This window comes from Macrosteles quadrilineatus, unplaced genomic scaffold, assembly GCF_028750875.1.
Source record: "Macrosteles quadrilineatus isolate MER2022 unplaced genomic scaffold, UCM_ALF_1.0 Scaffold_1__1_contigs__length_201487025, whole genome shotgun sequence".
In the NCBI taxonomy this organism is placed as follows: domain Eukaryota; kingdom Metazoa; phylum Arthropoda; class Insecta; order Hemiptera; family Cicadellidae; genus Macrosteles; species Macrosteles quadrilineatus.
Genome location: NW_026542594.1, coordinates 79461149 through 79480391, shown reverse-complemented (window position 1 = coordinate 79480391; position 19243 = coordinate 79461149). Strand labels below are relative to the sequence as shown.

Sequence of the window (19243 nt, the reverse complement as noted above, 5' to 3'; positions counted from 1 at the left end):
AAGTCCATTTACGGCAGAAAAAGTAGTCTTCTTTATATATCATCGGTTAGTTCGGCCATTTTTTAGTTCGGACGGTGGTTCGGTCCCGAGATGGCCGAACGAGAGGGAGTCTACTGTATTACTAATTTAAGCATAGTTTAAGCAGTTCAAAATTTATAGTAAAGAAAACGCTGCCAAGATGAATTAAAACATGTTATAATTGTTATTTTCCCAACCTTTCCTCAAAAATTTTAGTAGTAAAATAATGTTCATAAGCTTTCTTTTGAAGATTCATAAGCTTTGATTCGTATACAGCAATGGTTATAGAATCTTACTTATTTCCTATAATCAATGACAAAATCACAGAGTAAATAAACTAACCTCATAGTTCTATAGAATATTGTTTTATTCAACCAGCTGTTAGTTATAACAAATTATATTGCTCTAAAACAAACTAAATATTTTAAAGACTGCTCAAAAAAATAAATTACAACATCTAGTATTTTACAATGTATATTTAAATAAACAATCATCCTCTTACTGAATAAATGAACGTTCAGTAGACTCCCTCTTATCTGGGCTCCTCGGGACAGAGGCCAGTCCGGATAACGGTTTATCCTGTTAAACCGGCGTCCCCAAAAACTTGTAAAAACCGATGGTTTTTAATGCGTATTTGACTTAAATGTAGAAGAGCATTGTATTTAGACATGTGATCACTGGTCTCAAATCTTTCCCACGAGAATGGTTGTTTCAGTACCGCCCACATTGCCGATCTAGTCTGGTTAAATCGATGTGCTGATACAAATTTTCCGGTTAAAGAGATGTAATTTCTGCCGAGTGTATTCCGGTTAAACTGATGTCCGGCTAAAAGGTGTCCAGATAAGAGGGAGTCTACTGTATCAATGATTATAGCATTACGCATAGTATAAATAAGTCAATTATAAGTATGTCATTTCATTAAGGGTGGGCGAGTACTCGACCTTCGAGTAATTACTCGAGATTTTTCAAATACTCGACCTCGAGTCGAGTAGTAATTACTACTCGAAAATTCGAGTCGAGTAGTTATAAATAGTGCCACTTCACGATTTTCTACACCCATATTTAATAAATTATATTTTGTTTTGTGTTGATGCCTTATTTAATCCCCATTCCTACAAAAAACAACTATCTAACCTCATATAGGTTAGACCAGCGTAAACCAAATGTTCAACAAACAACCATCGTCATTCGGCAGAGCTAGCAAGAGGACTACTTAAGACTTTCACTTTCCTACAACAGACAACAATACGTCTCGATAACGATACAGTAAGTTGAAATAAAGCATTGAATGAATCTATCGAATTGCAATAGCAATAGACAAGGGAGTCCCGTGACTAGTATAACAATGGCAGACGATTCTTGAAGATATTATAAAGTACAGTATCAGATTTAGTTTGAACTGCCATAAAAATATGTTATACCAAAATATAGAAATAAAACAAATAAAAATAACCTGTTGTAGCATAATATTTTTTCACATTAATCGGTATTGGTGTTTAGTTTTACAAACCGATAAGTTACTGTAAGGAACACCGATGCATCTGAATGACGCAATCTCATTGGGTCTTGGCAGAAAGAAAAGATCAGTTCCACTTTAAACTCAGTGTTGCCAGAAGGACGATAATTGTTATACTTTTACAACTGTGGTATTGGCGTAAACAAACTATAAGTATAATTTATTTTCTAATCAGTTTAAATGACATGATTAAAATTAGTCAAACTATTAACTTTTTTTACGAAATAAAAGCTATAGAAATATCATGATAATTTTACTGACATTCACCATAATGGTGTAATGATAAATATGGCAACGTCAGCCATACAAAACAGCTGTTTGATGGGAAAACAAAGCAGAAGCAGAATGAGCAGACTGACTAAGAGAGAGAGAGAGAGAGAGAGAGAGAGAGAGAGAGAGAGAGAGAGAGAGAGCGAGCAGATATGGTGACAGCTGGCCGCTGGCGTACAACAAAACAATGGATTGATGTCAATGTCAGTTTTGAATGTTTTTACTTTGAAGTGAATTTGTAACTTAAAATAAAATTGATTTTGTTAGTGGAAGTTTAATAGAAAGTAAAATAAACATATTCTGTTTGTGATTTTGATTGTGCAATTTTCAATCTGGTGGCAGAAACATGACAACGACAATTTGAATTGTAACTTAACCTAGAAAATGTGAGATTATAAAGAAAGGCCAAATAGGCTATACCGGGCTACAGTGAAATGTGTTTTATTTTAAATTAGGTGTTTAATGTGGGATTTTATTTCGAGGTAATAGTCCTACTATGATTTGTTTGACATTTTCAGTCTGTCAGAGACGAGTGACTTGATCATTTTTATAAATGTACTGAGTGAAGAGGATAGCCCTAGTACCCATAACCTTCAAACTTAAGACAGATGAAGTGCTTATCTAAGTGATTATTTTTAAATAACTAATTGCATATTGATGTTTTTAACTTTTGATACAATATGTAGTTTGATATTAGTTTTCTGTTTTATAAATAAATTTATTTTTATAAATTCTGTTTCTTATTTGAATTGAAATTATTCTTAAAGTTACCTTATTAAGTTAGTTAGTTAGGTTGATTATCATGTTAGTGAGGGGAATTAAAGGCAAGAAAAAATAAAACACACAAGAACAAGTGATGTGTAGGCCTAAATAATTTAATGCTGCAGCCAAAAAGTAGTCTAGGCCAAACTTTTTATTAGGCCTAAGGTAGGAGGTACTAATAGTAACCATATAACTTAGCAAATTTGGTATAAGTACTCAAACTACCTATATTTAGGCCTAGGCAGGGTTAAGGCTAGGATTAAATTTTTTTCAGCAAAATGCTGCAAACTCTCTGCAAAGACAAAAACTAAGTTAACTGTAGAAAAAATATTATTCAATAACTTAAGCATTTAAAACAAAAAATTCCAGTAGACTAAAATATTACATTTGTTTGAACATTACATCTTTCAATTTTATTTGTAGAAAATTTGCCATAGGCCTAGCCTGTAAAACAATGTAAACTTAGCATTTTTAAGTTGTGAATAGCAAGATGCTAAAAATACTACCGCAGCTTAAACCCTGGGTCTAGGCCTACTTAACGCGCAACTACTCGATTCGACTCGATACTCGAGTTTTTACTCAAATACTCTACTCGAATCGGACTCGACTCGAATTGAAAAATCACTACTCGCCCACCCCTACATTTCATTTTCATCCAAATGCTGAATTTGTGTCGAAAACGCTGAATGTTTACAGCTGTTAGGGCCTACGTTAAGCAAATTGTATTATACGAAAAGCTAGAGTAGAATGTTAGCGTCAGCTGCTAGTCTTTTAGATATTTAAAATTTAATTTCTAAAAAACTGAAAGCCTAAACTATAATTATGGCTTCGACATTCCCTAGTTCTTAAAATTATCTTTCTTTCAACACAAAAATCATGAAAATCCGTCAAGTGGTTGTTTCAGAATTGTGAAATAAAAAAACCCTGTCATGTTTTAATAAATACGAGCGGTTGGCCCGTCCTACGTACGGGAATCGAGTAGTCAATTAAAACTGAATATGATTCAGAACAGCTAGTTTACAGCTTGGTGGCCGATTCACACACACTGGCTTTGAGTACAGTAGCTACAAACCAAGGCGTAATACGCCTTGGCTACATACCACCTTCCACTGCATACTATAACTTAACATACCTTATTTTACCACCTTGACCACTGAAACCTCTCAAATGATCCTGGCCTCCCGTTCTCATCTATCCCCTGCCATTTCTAAGGAAGATACCAGTCTGAGGATGTCTTTCATTACTTGGTCTCCCAAGCAGGGCATAAAATAACATGTTAACTGGGCGACATTTGTGTCGCCCAGTGCTGAGATTTTGTCGCCCAGTGACTATGGGTGGTGCCGGCATATTTTTTTTAACGATTCACATTTTAAATGTATTGGAATTAAACAAATAACATTATGTAAATATTTTAGAGTGTTGAGCTATGAATTTGACCCAAGAGGTTGTGAAGGGAGCCTTGGCCTGTTACAACGTTCTAGAATACGTAATTAAGTGAGATTATATGGACTATTTACAAGTAAATATAATCAAAAAATTTGTTAAAAGATCGTAGAAATGTGCGATTTTTACTTTAATTTATGCACAAATTTCCAGGGGGGGTACCTCGGACCCCCCTTTTTGATGGGTATTCCAGACCGGTGGGGTAAGTCCGGCCCCACTGTCACCTAGTGGAAATCCCTTAAAATATGCTCTGCTCCCAAGTGGTCGTCTACCTTGTAGTACTCCTTTTAATACACTTTTAAAAGTTGAAGTATCTTCTCCCCGCCATGCAAAGCCAGTATCTTCTCCCCGCCATGCAAAGCCTGCCCAGCCCATCCGAAATCCGAGCCTTTTGGTCTACTTTTGGAATGTACCCCTTTATCAAGTTTCTGAATCATACAGTATTTATGACAAAACTCGATTATACGTTTAAAATGTTTAGTTCAAAATTACACAAAACATAGATCTTTACGGTAGGAAAGAAACTACATTTTAAAGTGAAATAGTGTGTAGTCAAACTCTATCAATATTTTTGTACACAAACAACTTGTAACATAACATTTCAATGACAGTTAGAAACCAGCTGTTAGTTAAACCACCACTAAAACGACTTAAAACTCGTCCGTCGGCTGCTAGACTTTTTGAAAATTAAAACTGAATTTCTAAAAAACTGTAACCCTAAACTAAAATTATGGCTTCGACATTCCCTAGTTTTTAAAATTATCTTTCTTTCAACACAAAAATCATGAAAATCCGTCAAGTGGTTGATTCAGAATCGTGAAATAAAAAAACCCTGTCACGTTTTAATACTTAGGATGATTAAGCTAGGTAGTAGATTCACTTAAGTTATTTATAGTAGGCAGGTGACAGTGGATTTATACCTTACTATATTAGTTAGCAAAAGGCTTACCATCCATGCCATTCATATCTTCAAATGCTCTCCTTTTGAGTGATGGTGACAAGTTATTCATGGCAGCTTTCTCGGCTTCAGGTTTGTTTGGCACTCTCTCATACATCAAACTACCATCTGCAATTACATTTTAAAGATAAAATTTGTTGAGTTTATTTCAATTTCAGATTCATAAGAACTAATAATGAAAATATGATATTGGTAGTGAAGCGATGGGAAATTCCTCCATCATACATTATTTTGTGAGCGAGATTAAGTACATTTTAAATGGTGTATATTCACATTAATAAGGCATTTATTCAGTCGTTCAACAAATTACAAATTCCCAATGGTTATCGTCAAAAGAAATAACATTTATAAGTCGAAAATACCTACCAGTATATGTACAATTTTTAGGACTACACAAATGACATGTAGGCTTACATAAAAAGATCATTTACAATACTATATACAACATTTAGCTCAAAAGATACATAAAATCAGTTTCAAGTGGGGTAGTAAGGAAATATTTTATAACATTGTAAAAAGGATTGTTCAAAAGCCACTTTTGGAGCTTTTTACAAAAAACAGCGAAAGGCAAGTTTTTCCGGACATTCAGTAGCTTATTGATTATTGAACACATTTAATCCCATGGTAATTCATGGTTTTTGAGAGTTCACATCTTTGAAGGTCCAACTTATTATTATTTCGAGTGTTGTGGCTATGTATCAATCTTCTAGGGCGGTAATCACTTAAACTCATTTTAACATGGTGTAGTACTTCTAATATATATAAATGTTTACAACAGTAAGGATTTCAGCTTGGATGAACAGTGTTTACAATGCTCCAGGCTATAGGAATCTATATATTAATTTGAAACTGTTTTTCTTTGTCACAGCTAATTTGAGAGAACGGCTGGGCGTAGAAACTCGGTAGAGGTGTCTAAAGAAAGGTCTTGGTCTGTAGATGAGCCATCAAAAGATAACATGGTCAATTCCCTTGGGGCTCTGCTCCAGTGGCCTTTCCCATCCCATGTTATTCTTATGGAGGAAAACGGGGTTTTTGTCACAGCTAATTTGAGAGAACGGCTGGGCGTAGAAACTTGGTAGGGGTCTCTAAAGAAAGGTCTTGGTATGTAGATGAGCCATCAAAAGAAGAACGAGGTAAATTACCTTGGGGTTCTGCCCCAGAATCCTTTAAAGTTGCCTCTTCAGATTTGTTTACATTACGACCATATGCCTAGTTCTACACTATTTTTTAATGAAACAGCTGTGACTTATTGAATTTGTCAAAATAAGTACAGTATTTGCAATGGGTTTTTCTGATATTAAAATTGATTTCCTTCTGCATCGTATCATGTTTTGCAATATAATGTTCTATTACCAAATCAGTGGAAAATCTTAAGTTATCACAGTAACTCTTAAAATTATTTCTTATGGAGTTAACTTATATCTATTGTATGGGTTCGTTTCTGCCTTTTTTACCACTTCTTGGAGATTAATGTCTGTATCCAATAGGTGATATTCTCTGGCATATTGCATCCATAGATGAAACTTGGGTTGGTGTAATTATTACAATGGAAAAGAGCGAGAAATCCTGGACAATTTGATATAGGCTAAAAATAAAACTGAATTAACACTGTGCTACATTTCTTGAGCAATCATTGAAATAACCGATTTGCAAACAATGGAAACACAGGAAAGGTCATAGAACACAACCAAGCAGAAGAAATAGAAATAATGTTTTTTTAGCGAATTTCCCATATAGGGAATAAGCTATTACCGTAGGTCTCATGGTAAGACCTGGACCCGGGACCGATTTAGTTTTTCGTTTTGAGGTCCCCAGAGGCCAAAAACACCATCCGTTCAAAATCATATGTATATATATTTATTTATATATGTGTCCGTTAGCGCGATAACTCGAGCAAAAATTATCCGATTTTGATGAAATTTGGTATAAACCTACATTTATTTGAAAGAGTTCGCGAACCAGCATGGTTTTATGGGGTAAAAATGGGTTTTTCTAATTTTTCACCCTGAAAACATAAAATTTTGCAATTTCTTTCTAAACCATTTTGTAGAGCTCAAAAAAAAAAAATTTAGTATATTGAAGCATTGTTGCATGCCTAACGGTTACGGAAAAATCGCAAAATAGTGTAAATTTAAAATTACCATGTTATTCTTATGGAGAATAAATACAGTGGTGTAGCTTGCTTGTCTTTGGACATATTTTAATGAAATTTTGTTTACTTCATACTAAGCTATTAATATTTCAATAAAAACCCCCTATTTTCTTCCCTGTAGCAGCAAACCTAAGTACTCATTAATATTAATGATATTTAAATAGGAAATAAATCTGACAATTTTAAGGGAATAATTTAGTGGAATTCCAGATGTGTAGATGGAAATTCGCTTAGTCTGCAGGTTTGCTGTGGCGGGGGTTTTTTCTTTTTTCATTTATAATCGTTATTATAGACAACCTTATGCGGCTATGTGAGGGAAAAATTAGTAGAAAACACTAAAAAAACAAGATCAGCTTTTTGAAAAAAGATAAGATATTTACAAAAGATTTTGATTATATCTAACTGTTGTATAGTTCGTTGAATATTTCCATAATCTTTGAGTCGCCTGTAATGCTTCGCAATTGCTCGAATTCGAGCAACAGGTACACTAGTTACTGAGAATTCTAAGAGAGAATGTCTGACAGGCCACACCATATACATGAACTCGGACAGCACAGCAGCGCTAATGGCACTTGACAGTTTTGAATTTACCTCTAAGGCAGTATGGGACTGTCATCCGGCCATGAAAGCACTGGGAGAGAACAAGGATACCCTTAGTTGGGTTCTAGGGCACAAAGGTATTGCTGGCAATGAGGGAGCTGACAAGTGGGCAAATAAAGGAGCTGAAAGCCAGCTCATGGGTCCAGAGCCAGCGTGTGGTATCATTTACAACACAGCACGGAGAGCCGTTCGCCAGTGGATGGGCATAGAACATCGAAGGAGCTGGGAAAAAACAGAAGGTAACATACAGTAAAGGAGAATGCTGCAGACACCTACCAGTTCGATAGTGGCAGATGACCTTGGGCTGAATAGGAAGACTCTGCGGAAAGTTTTTGGCTTCATCACCGGCCACTGGGTATTCACATCTACTCAAGATGGGAATTCAAGTTAAAAGCCTCTTATGTAGAAAATGTGGTGAGGAGGAGGGGGAGACAGCCTTCCACGTGATATTTACTGTTAAAACTGTTCTATGAAATGGCGACCATACAATGTAGGCATTTTAAGCCAAGTATGAATGGAGATGAGTGTAGGATGAGTGGCGCGATCTTGTAGTCTTGTTAGTGACTAAGGCCGACATTCCTTAGACACAGCTGTTAATTAAGAGCCCATACAGCTAATGGCAATTTATGTGCCCAGCCCTACAAGGTCTTGGCCTATCGATCGGAGATCAAAGGGAAGAACTAGTGATGGTCGGATCCGGATATCGGACTACCGGATCAGAGCTAGAACCGGCGCCCGATCGGATCCAAAGAAATCCGGATCTTGGGCTGGATCCGGTTTTGATGGATCCGATTTTTTCTGATATTTTTTTACTAACACAAAGCCTTCTGTATACATGTACAAGACTATCTGTGTCTGTGTATGATGTGTACATTCCAAAACTACTTGCTATAAGTTGTTCATAAACATCTGTTCTTATTTATTATTGTTTATATGATTCAGTAACATACTAACACTAATAGAATTGTGATGGTCTGGTGTACATAGGTCGTATAGTTTCTGATGTAGAAGAGGTGTCAAGGCATGTAAAAGTGTAAAAGTTTTGACCTAAGGGGGTAACATACGTAAAATGTGATTATAAGGGACAGTGTTTCATAGGAAAAATCTTTGTCATTAATCAACATGTTGATAGGATTTATGGGCGTGAATGGATGAGAGAAATCAAACTAGACTGGGGAGAAATAAAATCTATAAACATGAATGAAACAAGGAAGCCAGAGCTGGATTCATTACTTGCAAAATATGAAGGTTTATTTGACAAAACATAGGGTCTATTCCAAACTTTGAAGTAAAACTTGAAGGACAACTCAAGACCTATTATACATAAGGGCCAGACAGGTTCCATATGCCATAAGGACAAAAGTTGAAAATGAACTCAGCCGTCTGGAAACCCAAAAGATTATCACTAAGGTAGACAACTCGGAATGGGGAACGCCTATTGTGCCTGTCATAAAACCCATAGTGACATTCGTATCTGCGCTGATTTTAAAGTTACTTTGAACAAAGTGGTGAAAGACGAGAAATACCCAATTCCGATGATTGAAGACATTTTTTCTACAATGAGTGGAGGCAAATACTTTTGTTCTCTTGATATAAGCAATGCTTATTTACATATGAAAATGGATTAAGAGAGTAGCAAAATGCAAACACTAAGTACTCATAAGGGGTTGTTCAAAGTAAATAGACTGATGTTTGGGGTTAAGGTTGCTCCATCACTGTGGCAAAAATTCATGGATTCCTTACTACAAGGTATGGATGGCGTACAATGTTTTTTCGACGACATTTTAGTCCAGGGGTCAACTTAATGAGCCGTGACTAATTCCACCGGCGAATGTCACGACTCATATTCAATGGTCAAAGTGTTTTTTGTATAGTAGGCTAGTTTAATGTGTCGTTTTGTTACTTCCCACGACCCCGAACAAGGCTGTGGGTTTTGTTCTTATTACTCCCACCGCCAAGTGTCATTCATAGGTTCTGTGGCTGTTCCCGACTTTGGTCGGCATATTTTGTTATCCTTTTTCATCTCTATTTTGTGGCATGTTTTACATGTGGTTTTACTTTCATTTCTTCAAGAGGATATTATTGTCGACCATGGTGTGAATTAATCGTGCCACCGGCACCTTGATGGGTGAGTTTTTCACATTTTCTAAAGTTAGGTTAAAAGAGCTCATTTTGCACTAGGTTTGGAACCTAGTCTCGGGGTCTTGGAGAATGTTTGGTAGTTAGTTCCCCTTTTCTCTGTTGTTTTTATAGAATTCAGGGCTTTGCCCGAAATGCTAGGCCTAGAATTTGACTGAGAAATGTTTGTTGGAATGCCGCTATTTGGGTGAAACTGCCAAGTCAGTTTTTTGTTGTCCTTCTGACTGTTTTGTGGTAGGCCTAGGCCTACAATTTTGCTCATTAATTGTAAATGTCTTAGGCTACCACTTCTGGTAGTCTTTTGCTCTGTGTCCCATAAAATTTTTAGTGTTGTTTTGTCTTGTAAAATGTTCAGTTTGTGTTACCCAGTCAAGTATTGTTAAAGTCTTTTATTTTGCTTTGTTCTTGCCAAACTAGTTAAATTAAGTTGAATTAACTGCTCTTAAGCTCCCCAGAAAGTTTGAGTCATTTTGATCAAGTTTTAAGAAAGTTACAGTAATTTTTAGTTTGACAATTCTCCTGTCAGGTTTGAACTGGGTAACCAAAAGGCCAACTGGTTTCAGCCTTTGAGTTAAGGTTTGGAGTGGCCTGGAAAAGCTGCTGGAACATTTCCCCCAGCTTTTAAGACCATTCCGAACAAATTCGGATCACTACTTTTGGAGAAATTAACAAAAATACATGGATCGTAACGTTTGGCCTAAATTTTTTGTATGGAACGTTTTTTGTTGATTTTAAAGTATTTTTCTGTGTTTAATTGTCAATTGTTTTTTTGGTAACTTGTTCCTCTGGCCACTTTGGACCAGGCAATTTACATTTTTTCTCTCTATTGGTGAAATTCATCACTGTCACATACCTATCTGGCCTGCTGGCATTTTTACCGCAATTATTTAATGTTACCGATCTTGTACTGTTTACCCTGTTAGTGGTTTTGTTTAAATTATTGTTACTGTTTAAAATGTTTTATATTGTTAAAGAGCTGTGATAGAGAGACAAACCTTAAAAAAATTAGAAACTTTTGAAAATGATATATTAGACCTAATCAGTGTGATTTTGGAACTTAATAAAGCGCAGTGAAATTTGTAAATCAGTGAAAACAGTGAATATTGCGGAATGAACTTAGACTGTTACTACTGTGTTTCTGGGTTTGTTACTCAGGGCCCAGGAGATGGACCATTCACCTATGGCAGAGAAACTTTCTACAACTTGGAGCCTTTCGTTCGGACTCTGGGATGCTCCCTCTCTGCCCGGTTTCATCGCCCCTCCACCTAGCGACTGAAATGCCCTAGAACAGTTACCGCCTTACCGCAAGTTCCTATTATTGTTATTTATTGTTAATTAATGTTTAGATTTTTATGTACTGTTAAAGATTTAAAGCCTATTTATTGTTATTGTTGTTATATTCTATTTCCGTTAGCCTTCTTTAAAATTTTTATATTTTTTTAATTAGCCTTCATTTAAATTCATTTTTTGGGGCCCCTAAATTTTCTATAGTTACCAAGTCCAAAATGCATTTTAAGAAGTAATATTTATCTATTTTTATAATTTGTTAATTTTGGTAATTTTTTTTATTAAATGTTAAATTTTTATTAAATCTTTCTGATAGTTGATGATTAAAAGAAATGACTGTAAGTCAGTAGGCTAGATGGGTATCTAAATTTATTTAAAGTCTATTTGAGAGTTTCATGTATTATTGTTGATGTTTTGTTGTTGCTGTTTATTTAATTAGCCAATTACAGCTCGTTTCTCTCAAATGGCGTGTTGTTCTTGAACCTCCATCCATGGTTCTCATTTTGTTAAGTAAAGTTTTGTGAGCCGCTCCTCGGGCCTGCGCATGGATCACGCTTCCATTTCGTTAGTCTGGGTGCAGGCACGAGGGCATGGTTCATTAAGAAGAAACTCTTCTGAGATTAGAGAAGGTATTAAAGGTTCTACAGAAGCACAACTTACATTTGAATGGAGACAAATGTAAGTTTTTTGAAAAAAGTATCAAATACTTCGGGCACATTATTGATGAAAAAGGTCTACACAAAAGTCCTGAGAAAACTATAGCAATTCAAAATGCTAGAAGACCTACGAATGTAAGTGAATTGTAGACATTTTTAGGCTTGGCCACGTACTACAGCAAATTTATACAAAACTACTCAACTAAAGTATATCCTTTGACAAGATTACTTACAAAAAACGCTAAGTTCATCTGGAGCTCTGATTATGAAAATAGCTTTCAAAAAGTCAAAGAAGAAATAACAAGTGAACAAATTTTAACTCATTTTGACCCCAATCTGACGATTACTATTGCAACAGATGCATCACCTGTAGGACTAGGAGCAGTTCTTTCTCACAGACTAGGAAATGGTACAGAAAAACCTATTGCATTTGCATCACGCACTCTGACAATTGATGTGTACATTCGAAAACTACTGGCTATAAGTTGTTCATAAACATCTGTTCTTATTTATATTATGATTAAGTAACATACTAACACTAATGGAATCGTGATTAAATAAATTAAATTGAGTTAATACATTTAAATGTTACATTATTAAAATATCTATCAGTGTACAAGAAGACTCCTCTAAAATAAGGCAACTTTTAATCAGCAGCAAGTTTTATTTTATCCAAACTACTTAATGGTTTTTCTGGAAGTCTTTCAATTATTTCCTATGAGTACATGTTTTTACTTTTACTACCAGATCCGGTATAAGGTCTCAAATAGAGTCACTTACCACTTATATTTTTCCTCTTGGAGACATTTAGGATTTTTTTTCTTTTTTCCCAACACGTTTTTCTTTCTTATTTGTTTTTTAATTTTTGAAGTCTGCCCTTTTCCCCAACAAAATTTTGCTTTAGTTTTCATTATGTTAGTAACTGCCCAGGCGGCAGCTCTCTTACCAATACTAGAGATTGAAGCAGAGGTGCCCATCCCCCCCAAACCCAGAGGCGCAATCCCCCCCCCCCCCCAAGCCAAAGGAGTAGTCCCCCCCCCCAATTTATGCTGCCGTCTATTTAAACCCAAAACTACCCTCCCACCACCAATTTATATGACAATTTCCTTTACCTCATAAAACGAGCATTTCAAGTATTCAGTAAACTTGAGGTACGAAAAACAAACTTGCTGACAATCAAAATTAAATGTTTAATAGGAAACGTCATTTAACAATACATCATTATATCTAACTAATGGACGGATTAGAAGTTTTTCAATTTACAATTCAGAATCTGTATTGTCAGCCAACATGTGCTCAGTATTGCAATAGACAACGTCTTCAAAATGTACAAAAATATACTCTGTGAATTACTCTACTCCAACACAGTACTGTAATAGTACAATATATTAGGTGGCGTTAATGCAAAATTCAAACCGCTTTAAGTGCATTAATACTTTTGGAAAAAGTATCTTGTTTCAAAATTATAGGCAGAGTCACGAAATAAGACAGACTTGTTGCTCGCCACTCCCAGGCTGCCTTCTACAAAAATTTCCGGGCAAAATACCCACAATACCTTAATTGCCACCAGTACAAAAGGTTTTTGTGACGAAGTAATCTTATAATTTATTTTGATAGCCCCGGGATTGCCTTTTATGACTAACTAGCTGTACCCGCGGGCTTTGCCCCGTTTAACTTCTTAATTTTCAAGATCAGCTTGTTCGCATGGCTCAATTACGTCCTGGTTGAAGTTCGTTCGCTACGCTCACTCACCTTTAGGTTGGAGCTAGTTCGCTGCGCTCACTTGCCTTCAGGTTAGCTCGTTCGCTACGCTAACTCGCCTCCGGGTTGAAGTTCGTTCGCTACGCTCACTCACCTTTTGGTTGCAAATTAGCTGTTGTCATAAATTTAAAAAAAAATAGTGCTGCACCCTGTTGGTAATCCTTGTAACTTTAATGCTATTGAACATCATAGAACAGAACCAACTTGTTTAATTGAAACAGCTGATAAGATTCATTAATTCCTTTTAAATATGAAAAATGGGGCGGAGCCCGAGGGTCCGATCAGAATAAAAACAACTTAGTTTTCCTATTTAATACCTAAAGAATCGGTGTGCCAAATTTCAGCCTCCTAGGTAAATGGGAAGTGGGAGAATTAGTGATGAGTGAGTGAGTGAGTGAGTGAGTGTGTCAGTGAGGGCTTTGCCTTTTATTTATGACTAATAATGGAAGAAACACATCTTGTCAGACAATCCATTTGTAAAAAAAACACGAAACTATAACAGATAGGCCTATCAATTCACGCTTGTATATTGCCGCGGAGAGGACTGGAAGTAAACTGAATCAGGTTATAACAGGACGTGGTCTCTATTGTCGTCTGTGTTATCAAAAGCTGTGTGCGGCTCGAAAGGACCAAAAATGTGCGGTGTTATTATAATAAAGAGTAAAAGGTCGAGGGTTTTGGTATAAAAGAGGTTTAATTTATGAGAGAAATAATGAGTACATGTTTTTATGAGAGGTGATTCGCGATGAAAGAATCCAACAATGGATAATGGTCATATGATGGGATGTTAAATACAAAGACATTTAAATTAATAGATGAAACAAAGACACTTGACGGAACATACCGCCCCCTTTGAACCAACAAGGTTCAACAAAAGAGAAATTGAAAAAATATAAAACTTTTACGAGAATTGACCAGAGTGGGTTGAAAAATTATTTTAAGAATGTAGCTTAATGGTATGAAGACACTTTGAATGAGGATCAGCTGGTCTGTAGCTTTGAGGAGCTGGTGTGTTTTAGCAAACATTGAGGTTTTCTTTCTTGAGGTTCCACTTGAAACAACGCTGATGAGGGGTCTTAAAATATTCCTTTCTCCAACGGCAGCATAGGCTTTGGGTGATGTCTTGAGGTAAATTATCAATAAGAGGTGAGATCTTTGTTGGGTCAGGAACAGTTGTCAGAAAAGATTTGATAAGAAAATGGCCAGGAGTTACAGCTGTCAGTTTTGAAGGTTTTGAATTTGATATTGCTTCTTTTTTCTTGGTTGGAGTGATTTCTGTTATCAGCCATAGGCTTAGTAGGCTTCCAAAAATGAAGGAGTGTGTGATGAAGTTTCAAACAGGTCTTACAAGTATTAGTCGACTTGCAGCGTTTAGCAAAGTGATTACCAAGGCAATTTGTGCAGCGTTTTAAGTCGCGTACAACTTTAAGCCTTTCTTGAGGGGTTTTACTATTAAAGACAGGGCAACTGTATATTTTGTGATTTTTATGGCAACAAAAACATTTCAAATCATTTGAAGTACAGATCAAAGCCATACTCGAAAGGACAAAAAATGTGCGGTGTTATTATAATAAAGAGTAAAAGGTCGAGGGTTTTGGTATAAAAGAGGTTTAATTTATGAGAGAAATAATGAGTACATGTTTTTATGAGAGGTGATTCGCGATGAAAGAATCCAACAATGGATAATGGTCATATGATGGGATGTTAAATACAAAGACATTTAAATTAATAGATGAAACAAAGACACTTGACGGAACAAGCTGATATTGGACTAATTGTAGTGACGGAGGAGAGTGTTGAAAATATAATGGGATTCATAGTTGAGTTTTCCATTCAAAATTATTGACAATAATAACCAATTTATTTGCTGGATATATGATGGTCTCGAAATTCTACAGTACTGCGCGAAAGGAAATTTATTAAATACTTATTTTTGAGTGAAAACACTCAATTTATTATGAATCCCATTATATTTAACACTCTTCTCAGTCACTACAATAGTCAATACGTAGTCCAATATCAGCTGTTCAAAACGCAGACGACAATCCAGAGACCACGTCGGTCCGTCACAACCTGAACCTGATTCAGTTTACTTCCAGTCCTACCGACGGCCGTCGGCAATGTACACGAGTGAATTGGATAGGCTTATCTGTAATCGTTTCGTGTTTTGTGTTAAATGTTTGTAACGTATTCTGACGACTCCTCCAGAAGTGGATCTTTTGTAAATCCTGACGATGGTGGAGTTAAAAAAACCACAATAACATAGGGCCTATGTAGCAAGTAAAATTCTACACTGGCATGTTAAGGATTGTCTGACAAGGTGTGTTTTTACCATTCTTAGAAGCAATCTTAATTACGAATGGTAAAATGTTGTTGGTGTTGATAGTGAGCAACTAAGAAACACTTCTTCGGGCTGTTTATACAAAATTATACATTCATTATGACATCTAGCAAAAAAATATCCCCCCCCCAAAATCTCCTAAAAAAAATTCCCCCCAAAAATTCCTGTGGCGCAAACGCGCCACAGTATCCCCCCTCTGGGCACCCCTGGATTGAAGCTTTTACCCTTTCCCAACCTAATAAGCTGTCAGCCACTGATTTAATTTGACTATCCTTCGATCTTAAATATGCGATATCATGGTTCTTGCATGCAGCATCCAATTTATTTATGACTGGATCACCTCTTGCTAATCTCTTCCTTAAATTTGTTACAGGTCCACAGTACTGATAGCCGGGTATGTGAAGTTCTACAGGTAAAATAGCATGTCCTAAAATACTGTCTGTGTCCTAACTGTGTTCTAACATATTAGATGGGGTGTCTTGACTTTTTATTCACCCTGTATGGACACAAATAATCTTCTTGTACACAGACCCTAGTTATTTGTGCAACTAGTGAGAGAAGTGAGCAATTGACTCACTCGAGAGAAATCCTTACTCACGAGCCGTAGGCGAGTGAGGAATGGTTTCTCGAGTGAGGCAATTGTACTTTGAACTCGAGTTGCACATTATACTTTTCCTACAGTTACCATAAAACAAATAAATTGGTGAAGAAACATTACCTATTTTTACACAGAAGTGAACTTTTTATATAACATTTAACGTGAAGTGACAAATACAACAGTACAACAGCTGACCAGCTGATTTACAGCCAGTGCTGCCAACGTATTTTGCGCGCATACGACGTTCCCTGCATGTTACGCGCTCACTATTTCGTGCATTCACGTTGCAAATCTGGAGTGAGACAAAGTAATTAGAGTGAGACAATGTTAACATTGTCTCACTGATGAGCGAATTGGCCACTTTGCTTTCTCAAATCAGTGAGAGAACATGTACATTGTTAGGTAACTGTAGGAAAAGGGTATTTTACCTATAGAACTTCACATACACGCCTATAAGTACTGTGGACCTGGAACAAATTTAAGGAAGAGATTAACAAGAGGTGATCCAGGCAAAAAAAATAGGATGCTTCATGCAAAAACCACGATATAGCATACTCAAGATCGAAGTATAGTAAAATATACACAGATATCCTTTTAGTGGTCGTGCAAACTTAGCAACATGTTTCATGTTTCATTTTATGATTTTGACAATTTTTAGTATCTCCCAAAAATGAGGGATTTTGGGCTGAACTGGAGATTGTTCTATAATAGTGATGGTCGGATCCGGATATCGGACAATCGGATCCGAGCTGGAACCGGCACCGGATCGAATCCAAAAAATTCCGGATCTAGGGCTGGATCCGGTTTTGATGGATCCGATTTTTTCCCGATTTTTTTTTGCCAACATAAAGCTGTCTGTATCCATGTACAAGACCAGTTTTTTCCCAATTTTTTACTCACACAAAGCTGTCTGTATCCATGTACGCTCATCCGGACTAAAGTGGTGGGCGTCCGGTCCGGATTACGAAAAATCCGGACTATCGAGAGTCGAGCAAATACACATTACTGTATATAGCCGTTTTTTTTAAATTTTGTTCCAGGTCCACAGTAATAAATAGCATATGCACTTCAACCGGTGATAATGTTTACTGCCGAATTTAGTTCCAGGTCCACAATAATAAATAGCCGGGCATATGCACTTCCACCAGTAATAATTTTTACCGCCGAATTTAGTTCCAGGTCCACAGTAATGATAACCGGGCATATGCACTTCAACCGGTAATAATTTTTACCGCCGAATTTAGTTCCAGGTCCACAGTACCGGTTAAGATAACCGGGCATATGCACTTCAACCGGTAATAATTTTTACCGCTGAATTTTGTTCCAGGTCCACAGTAATGATAACCGGGCATATGCACTTCAACCGGTAATAATTTTTACCGCCAAATTTAGTACCAGGTCCACAGTAATGATAGCCGGCATATGCACTTCAACCGGTAATAATGTTTACCGCCGAATTTTGTTCCAGGTTCACAGTAATGATAGCCGTGCATATGCACTTCAACCGGTGATAATGTTTACTGCCGAATTTAGTTCCAGGTCCACAGTTATGATAGCCGGGCATATGCACTTCAACCAGTAATAATTTTTACCACCGAATTTAGTTCCTGGTCCACAGTAATGATAGGCGGGCATATGAATCTTCCACCGGTAATTATTTTTACAACCAAATTTTGTTCCAGGTCCACAGTAATGATAGCTAGGCAAGTGCACCTCCACCGGTAATAATGTTTACCAAACCGGTAATAATAACCGGTAGTAATGTTTACACCGGTAATAATTTTTACCATCGTGTTATCCGGTTAGTCAGTCTTGTACATAGATACAGACAGCTTTGTGTTAGTAATAAAATCGGGAAAACATCGGTCTTGTATGCCTGGATCACCCCTTGCTTATATATCTATGTTATTCGTTCCAGGTCCACAGTATATATAAGATGTATTAATCTTTAAACGTTACCAATTTAATTTTAAACAGTATGATTTAAATTGGCATTCTGTTAATTACGTTTTTTTTTACCCGCCCTTATGACAGTGTGTATCTGGATCCGGATCCGGTACCGACATTTTCTTGGATCCGCCCATCACTATTCTATAAGGACATATTAACCTTTAAACATTACCAATTTAAACAGTATGATTTGAATTGGCATTCTGTTAATATTAAGTTTTTTTTAACCCACCACATTTTTTTATTTTTTTTTAATTGTATATCTGGATCCGGATCCGAAGATCCAAATTTTTCAAAATCCGGATCCGGATCCAAAGATCAGAATTTTTCAAGATCCAAATCCGGATCCGGTACCGGCATTTTCTTGGATCCGCCCATCACTACAGGTAACCATTGTCAAAAGGATCTTATGGTTCACAAAGAACCTGGGATTTGACAGAGTGGACCTGTGAATGAGGGTGCACAATAAGCTGTTTCAGATGCAATTCAATCCCATGGTCTATTTATAAGCCTGGCCCTCTGTAAAAAAAACAAAAAAAAAACTATAAAAGCCAAACTGATTGCTGCTGAACAGATTCGGAATTGTATTCATATTTTCATAATATGAATTCAGTTGCTTTTTTAAGAGCTTTTCAAAAACTTTGTCCAGCACAGGGATACATGAAATAGGCCGATAAATGCACATAGCGGCATAAAATTTTAGAAGTTTGTAAGCAAAAAATTTATGATCTACTTTACCACCCGATACACATCAAACCTCATGTTAAAACTTGTACAGAGAGATTAGTTGTA

General features: G+C 36.4%; 1 protein-coding gene across 3 annotated transcripts in view; it reads right to left on the bottom strand.

Annotated features, from left to right (window-relative positions):
• Window positions 1-19243, bottom strand: part of LOC128983652 (metastasis-associated protein MTA3) — a 206468-nt gene that overhangs the window by 23532 nt on the left and 163693 nt on the right. For all 3 annotated transcript variants that reach the window (XM_054403025.1, XM_054403026.1, XM_054403027.1), the window contains exon 17: window positions 4959-5075. In XM_054403025.1, coding sequence (XP_054259000.1) covers window positions 4959-5075 — 117 coding nt within the window. The remainder of the gene's footprint in view (window positions 1-4958; window positions 5076-19243) is intronic.